At 42.9% G+C, this 8,239-nt stretch overlaps 1 protein-coding gene across 4 annotated transcripts in view; it reads left to right on the forward strand.

Annotated features, from left to right (window-relative positions):
- Vps13b (vacuolar protein sorting 13 homolog B) overlaps positions 1–8,239 on the forward strand; it is a 529,582-nt gene that overhangs the window by 480,586 nt on the left and 40,757 nt on the right. For all 4 annotated transcript variants that reach the window (XM_021217240.2, XM_029548110.1, XM_029548111.1 and 1 more), the window contains exons 51-54: positions 311–457; positions 1,927–2,210; positions 4,294–4,421; positions 4,592–4,791. In XM_021217240.2, the coding sequence (XP_021072899.1) occupies positions 311–457; positions 1,927–2,210; positions 4,294–4,421; positions 4,592–4,791 (759 nt within the window). The remainder of the gene's footprint in view (positions 1–310; positions 458–1,926; positions 2,211–4,293; positions 4,422–4,591; positions 4,792–8,239) is intronic.

Genomic DNA, 8,239 nt, shown 5'->3' on the forward strand with positions numbered 1-8,239 from the left:
TGTCCAGTTTTCTGAGGAACCTCCAGACTGATTTCCAGAGTGGTTGTACAAGCTTGCAATCCCACCAGCAATGGATATAAAATTTAAAAGAAAAAAATACATTTAAAACATATTTGAGGCCAGATGTAAGGCACACACCTGTAATCCCAGCACTTGAGAGATATAAAGGCACAGGGATCCAGAAATCGGGGTCATTTTGGGCAATAGTAAAGATTCTGTCACAAAACAAACAAACAAAAAAAATCGTCAAGAATTCTTCATGTGTATCTTTGTGGTGTAAAAACTGTTGTCTTTGTGATCTGTCCCACAGCTGTGTCAGTTCTGCATCTCCTCCATGGTGCAGCATGGTATACAAGTTATTCAGATTGAAGATAAGACTACAGTAATCAATAACACTCCATATCAGATATTTTACAAGCCATACTTGGCCACCTCTAACCCCTATTCTGGAAAGGAGGTAAGTAATCCATAAACATAGTTTTCACTGTTTCTCTCAGTTCACTGTAAACAGGCTCAACTTTTTTTTTAGCCTGGGGCAAAGAAAATGCTAATACTCAATATAGAAATCTTATTTGTGCTGAATTTAAAACCATAGATGGCAAGTTGAAATTGCCACAGGGACAAGGGAGCAGGAACGCTGGCTGCCACAGCCTTGCCTGGAAAGTGCTGAAGCTGCTCCCTCCAGCAGTGTCTCTCAGAGCAACAGCAATGGCCTCTGAGTCCTGATAACGGGTGTGGGCCTCGCACCTAAGCTGAGCCATGACTGAGACAAGGCAGTACTCATGGGCCACTTGTCACCGTGGCAACATGTGCAGAAAACAAGCCCAGTGACCTTCAAGACTTTGAACATGGTTCTTTGTACAATTAACATGAACATTCATATTTTAAGAAAGTAAAGAATTGTTTTTCAAAACAATGTGATACAGCTTTCTTAGGGTCAGAACTATCTAATAGATGATTATCACTGTAGTCTGTGCTCAGTATTGTTCCTTTTGGATCCTAAAGGTTATTTTCAATCAAATAGGATGAATGTCCCCCCTTTACCTTAGAGCAGCACATTGTGTAATTACACAATAACTGAATAGTGGGATTTCATCAGTCTCAGGAACTTGGCACATCTTCCCAGAAAGCCATGGAAACCTCATGGCTCCCTGCAGCCAACTCTGATCCTGCCTCAGCCAGCTAGGATTTTTTTTTTTCCAGATATGATAGGCCCTAGACATTCTGGGAGCTATGGGACAGTATGGGGATTTTTTTTTTTTTTTTTTTTAAGTCTGAAAATCAGAGGCTTGAGCCACAGAGGTAGCTCAGGGGCTAAGTGTGCCTGCTACTAAGCCCAACAGCCTGGGTTTGTTCTGGAGAACGTGTGCAGCAGAGTAGAGCCAGTCCCAGAAAGCTGTTCTCTGACTTCCATGTGTGCGTGTGTATACATATAAACACACTAAATAAATAAGTATAATAAATTTTTCAATGGAGAGGCTCTAATATCATAAACCATAAAAGTCCGTTTGAAGGCTGGGTCAAAGCAGTTTCTTCCTGAAAGTGAGTCTTACTGTTTTGACTTCTGCGTCCCCAGTTCTTTATCCTGAACCCCATTCAGATGTGTTTCTACAGATTCCCCCTATCCAACACAGCTTCCTCTTAGGTACATAGCATCTCTCTCCCCAGGGCATGGGGACAGTGAGAACTTGGCACTGTCGTTTTAAGTCAGCCTGATGCCACCATGTTTTCTTATGCCTGAGAGGCAATCCTTTGCTTGGCATGGCTACCCCTGTCACATTAGGGCCTCTGGGTGGAGACAGGGTCACTGGCATGCCCAGTTCCCCATCTTGGCCACTTTGTAAGAACACATGGTTATGGTTTCTTAGAAGAGATGCTTCTCTGTGCTTCTGTAGTGAACATGCTCCTTCTGTGTTGTCTTTCCAGCATTTTCATGTTCCAGACAGTGCTACTTTTAGCATTTGTCCAGGGGGAGAGCATTCTGCTGTGAAATCCAGCTCCCTGCCTTGCTGGGACATCATGCCTGATGTGGGGTCATCAGTATTGGACACAACCATGCTTCAGAAACAGATATTGCTGGGCTTTTCCCCTGTACCAGGAGCCGACAGCTCTCAGTGCTGGAGCCTGCCAGCCATCATTAAAGGGGAGTTTCCCAGACAGAGTGTAGCAGTGCCCTTTGGAGCCTTGAGGGAAAATGGATTCTGCAGCAGGTATTTTAGCCAAGTGTGAACACCCTTTGCTTGTCACTGTCGCTGCTCACCAGGAGGCCAGGAGAGACGGAACATCAGTGCTCTCCATGTAACTCTAGGTGCTCTTTCATCCTTCATGAAGAACTTTGAGACATTGGATACAGTTGACCAGAGGTCCTGGTCACAAACAGGTTGTCCACTTAGCTGGTTTTCCCTTTGCCCCTTACGCTGCAGGGGCTGGGGTGGTCAGTACAGGCAGGCACCAGGCAGCAGGGATATGCGGCAATGAAAGCGGGAGCTGCATCCTCGAGGAGCCCTGACTGCACAGTGATGAGACCTGAAGGCAAGGATCCAAGAGAGACAAGTGGAAAGTTTGCTTTTCCAATATTTTACTTTTACTTCAAAATGGAATTTTTCACATAAGACATTTAGAGAGATAGAAATGTAGATAAACACATGCCAAGGAATATTCTGTGCTGTGGTTGTTCCTGCACGAAAGCTGTTCCAAATGCAGATCACAAATTATGCAAACAACAACCACAGGATTGGGCCAGAGACGTGTAATTGTTCATACTGACTTCTGTCTTGTGGTTGTTTGGTATTAGTGTCTTTTCTGCAGAATTGCTTACTTATGGTGTATACAGCCATGAAAGAAATCGCACTGTGGCCCTATAAGAGACCCTCTTCTCAGGGTCAAGTTATAGACTCTGAGATTGAAGGCATCCCAGGTTTTTGATGTATGAAAGATTTTTTAATAATCATTGTAAAGGTTACAACTTACCTAACAGATCTCCATAAAGTTCAGGTCCTGTTCCCTCCACACATCCTTTCTTCTTCCATGTCACAGAGACCCAGATTGAACAAGCATTTTCACCCCCAACCCTATGACGATAGCTGCTTTTATATTTGGTTAAATAATGTTAAATGTGTTGAGTGCTCTTGAATGGTATGTGAATTATTTTTAAATGGAAAGTCAAAAATTTTAACAAAAGATGTAGAAATTATGTTTAAGTTCTCTAAGACTCACAGTATAAATTAATCTTATATGTAAATATTAAAGTAGGCAAGCTAAAAGTATGATTCTATCTTCTTGGCTCCAGATTTATGGCTTTTGAAGGGAAGTTGTGTGAGACTGGCTTGCCTAGCCCCTCAAATGACACTACATAACAGCTTTCCAGTCTTTGTGAGGACTTGACTCTGGAAAGATGTATTCTTGTCTGCCCTCTCCTCCTCCCCACCTCAGGCTAGGCTAGCGTGCACCCTTGGTGACATGGTGGTTGCATTTTCCAAGTGCTAGTGAACAGTTCCTGTTGGTCATGCCAGACGAGGACAGTGTTAGGAGAGGACTCTCTGGCAAGGGATGGTGACCCGTTTCCTCACCATCCACTAAGAATTGCAGCCACCTTCTTTCTTTAATCTTGATAATTAGTACAGTAGTCAGAGAGAAATTTCCTTCCTGATTAAATATAAATACCACTTGATGATCTATAGGACAGTGGGAGATTTTTCCTCACGGTAGCAGGTTATTTGTACCTGTGCAGCTGCTTAAAACAAGGAATCCCAGCTTTGCTCTGATGTTCAAAATGCAGCTCCTGTAACGTATGGTCATTGTGTGAAAATTCATAGCCTACATCTAGAATAAAAAATAGAGCAAACACATAAATTCTGTAGAAATTTCTTAAAAGGAAAGAAAGAAATTAAAAATGGGTCAGTTTTTTGTTACTAAAATTTACCAAACTCTTTGGAGAGGAAGAAGTGTCGTACTTGAAGAATTTAAGGCACATAAGCACTGAGGACAAGGACCACAAGCAAGGTTAGCACAAGGCCAACAGTCTGACAATAGTGTCATGGAGGGTTAAATTTAAAATCCTTTTTTGAATGTTTTAGTATTTTACTGTAAATGAATATCACCACTACTATGAAATTAGTAAACTTATATACATGTACATCAATTATTAAATGAGGGACAGGCTCCTTTTCTGGAAAGCATACCTCTGAGTTAGAAAAGCAATGATCCAGAGTCTGGAATACTGTACATTTAAATAAACATGAACTGGAGAGAAGCCTGTGTCCCCGAAACCATGTTGTCGCTGGTCTGTTCCAGGGCAATAGCACTGACTTATCAAGAGCACTTGGGAGTCACTTACTTAACCCTCTCCGAAGACCCAAGCCCTCGAGTTGTTTTCCACAACAGATGCCCAGTAACGATGCTCATAAAGGAGAACATCAGAGGTAAGTTCCTAGCCCTGAAATAAAACAGCACAAGATTAGATTCTTTGGGAAATTTTGATGTAATCGATACCTATGATCCTATGAAGAATACTAAAGTATTCTTGCTACATTGTTTGACATCCCTAAGACCAAGTCTGCATGTGCCTCTGCCCCCGTTTTTAACTTTTCAGATATTCCAAAGTTTGAGGTTTATTGCAAAAAAATTCCTCCGGAGAGTTCAGTTCATCATGAGCTATATCACCAGATTATCAGTTACCCAGACTGCAAGACCAAGGACTTACTTCCCAGCCTGTTTCTGAGAATAGACTCGATGGAAGAAATGACAGCTGAGTGGAGTGACCCTGTGGACATCAACAGTCAGGGAACACAGGTCAGTGATGCTTACCCCAGATTCAGCTGGCTTGCTGCCTGCCTGCCCTCCCTCCCTCCCTCCCTCCCTCCTTGTGTATAATCTGTGTATGTGTGTGAGCATGCATTCACCATGGTGCACATGTGAAAGCCAGGGAACCACCTGTGAGAATCATTCTCTCCTTCCTCCATATGGGTCATGGATATTGAGCTCAGATTTCTAGATGGTGAACTTATTGAACTGACAAGAAGGCTCAGCAGGTAAACGTTCCTGCTGCTGAACCTGACACCCTAGTGTGATCACTAGGGCACTTATGGGGGAAAGAAAGAACCTCCTCCCACACATATCCTGTGACTTCCACACACATGCCTTAGCATATGTAGACACACAGAGAAAAGAAAGAGGGAGAAGGAAGGAAGGAAGGGAGGGAGGGAGGGAGGGAGGGAGGGAGGGATCTCAAAAATGAAAAATAGGGCTGGTGAGATGGCTCAGCAGGTAAGAGCACCCGACTGTTCTTCCAAAGGTCCTGAGTTCAAATCCCAGCAACCACATGGTGGTTCACAACCATCCATAACAAGATCTGGAACCCTCCTCTGGAGTGTCTGAAGACAGCTATAGTGTACTTACATATAATAAATAAATAAATCTTTAAAAAAAAAAGAAAAATAAATGCTGAAGCTGGTTCTGTGTAAGGAAACTTTACACCAAATATGTGAGAACTGCACGTGGTAAAATGAATTCATCTCAGATCTAAAATGTCAAAGATAAAATAGATTTATATGCTCCTTTAAATACACAGTTCAGCTGTCCATGTTTTAGGATGGTTATAGTATTAACTCTTAATTAATTCTTCTTTTAAAATATGCCAATTTTCAAGTATGTATGTTTATGCTATTAATCTACAAAAACTCCATAAATATGTCTTTAGACTTCAGCATTGACTGTCTTACCTTCCTGGTATTATTTGTATTGAAGATGACATTGAACCTAGCCTTTCTTTTGTGTTGTGCTTACACTGACCTCTATTTGCAGTGTTGTACACTCACCACACTGTTCTCCAGCTTCTGTCACATGACAAATGCATGAGAATATTGATCGGCTTAAAGGAAAATAGTTATTTTGGCTTATGGTTTCAGAGCTTTTCACTTCAGCTAGCTCTAATGCTCTTAGACCAGTGACAGGCAAGATTGAGATATAAGAATATGGAGAGGAAAGCTACTCACCAGGGATTGCAAAAAGCAGGGAGAGAGAAGAGACCAGAACAAAATCCATCCCTCTGTGGCATGCCTGCAGTGACCTTCATTCAGCTAAGACCCACTTCTAGGAACTAGGAACGGCTGGCTCCATTGATGAAGTTAGCACCTCACAATTTGCTCGCCTCAGTAGCATCACCAGCTGGAGAGCAAGCCTTTACCACATGAGCCTTTTGGACCCTTTTATATCTAAGCTATAGAAGTGACTACCTAATTTCAGGACTTTTCATCACCAAACAAACTCATCTTCCTCGCCCGGGACTCAGTGCCTCTGTACTTCTGTCTTGCTAAAATTTGTCTACTCCAAGAATCTCAGATAAGGAGAATAATGAAGTATTCATTCTTAGAGCCTGGTTTATCTCACTGACAATGTTGTCTTAAAGGTTTCTTATAGCTTGTATCAGAGCTCCGTTGCTTTTTTTTTTTTAAAGATTTATTTATTTATTATATGTAAGTACACTGTAGCTGTCTTCAGATACTCCAGAAAAGGGCGTCAGATCTTGTTACGGATGGTTATGAGCCACCATGTGGTTGCTGGGATTTGAACTCGGGACCTTCGGGAGAGCAGTCGGGTGCTCTTACCCACTGAGCCATCTCACCAGCCCCGCTTCGTTGCTTTTTATAGCTGAATAAATCTATGCTTACACTTTCTTAAAGGTCTTTCACATTATTTGTTCTTCACAAAAGCTGGCAAAAGATGACCATTATAATGTCTAAATATGTTAAAGTATAAAACATTAGGATGATAATAATAGTTAGCATGTAACAGCCACAGTCTGCCTCACACTGCCCTGAACATTCTCACTCTATAAGCTCTAAAACGGCCACGCCACGCTGATTACAGCTTGCTCTAGAAGTGGAAGCGCTCCAGCAGCAGCATGAGTTAAATCCCATGTTTAAAAGAACCTACGACCATAGCCAGCCCTGCCTAGCTCCAGCACGTGCTGCGGGCTGCCCCGCCTAGCTCCAGCACGTGCTGCGGGCTGCCCCTCCTAGATCCCGCATGTGCAGGCTGCACCTCACTTGGAAGCCCTTGACTGTTCTTTCCTGGGCCTCAGGGCACTCTTTCTCTTCTCAGGAGTTATGGGAACACCTTGACACTCTCCTGCCTCCCCCACTTTGGGCCTCTCTGTGCTTATACAGCATTTGTACTTTTAATTGCTCTTCTTTTTTTTTAATTAGATATTTTCTTCATTTACATTTCAAATGCTATCCAGAAAATCCCATATACCCTCCCCCTCCCCCCGCCCTGCTCCCCTATCCACCCACTCCTGCTTCCTGGCCCTGGCATTCCCCTGTACTGGGGCATATAATCTTCACAAGACCAAGGGCCTCTCCTCCCAATGATGGCCGACTAGGCCATCTTCTGCTACATATGCAGCTAGAGACATAGTTCTGGGGGTGCTGGTTAGTTCATATTGTTGTTCCACCTAGAGGGTTGCAGAGTCCTTCAGCTCCATGGGTATTTTCTCTAGCTCCTCCATTGGAGGCCCTGTGTTCCAACCAATAGCTGGCTGTGAGCATCCACTTCAGTGTTTTCCAGGCACTGGCATAGTCTCACAAGAGACAGCTATATCATGGTCCTGTCAGCAAAATCTTGCTGGTGTATGCAATAGTGTCTGGGTTTGGTGGCAGTTTATGGAATGGATCCCCGAGTAGGGCAGTCTCTGGATGGTCCTTCCTTCAGGCTCTGCTCTGAACTTTGTCTCTGTAATAACCTCCATGGGCATTTTGTTCCCCATTCCAAGGAGGAACGAAGGATCCACACTTTGGTCTTCCTTCTTCTTAAGTTTCATATGTTTTGCAAATTGTATCTTGGGTATTCTAAGTTTCTGGGCTAATATCCACTTATCAGTGAGTGCATATGATGTGTGTTCTTTTGTGATTGTGTTACCTCACTCAGGATGATATCATCCAGATCCATCCATTTGCCTAAGAATTTCATAAATTCATTGCTTTTAATAGCTGAGTAGTACTCCATTCTGTAAATATACCACATTTTATGTATCCATTCCTCCGTTGAAGGACAAACTAGATTCTTTCCAGCTTCTGGCTATTATAAATAAGGCTGCTATGAACATAGTGGAACATGTGTCCTTATTACAAGTTGGAACATCTTCTGGGTATATGCCTAGGAGAGGTATTGCTGGATCTTCCGGTAGTCCTATGTCCAATTTTCTGAGGAACCGCCAGGCTGATTTCCAGAGTGGTTGTAC

The sequence above is a fragment of the Mus pahari genome, chromosome 17 (genome assembly GCF_900095145.1).
Source record: "Mus pahari chromosome 17, PAHARI_EIJ_v1.1, whole genome shotgun sequence".
Lineage (NCBI taxonomy): Eukaryota > Metazoa > Chordata > Mammalia > Rodentia > Muridae > Mus > Mus pahari.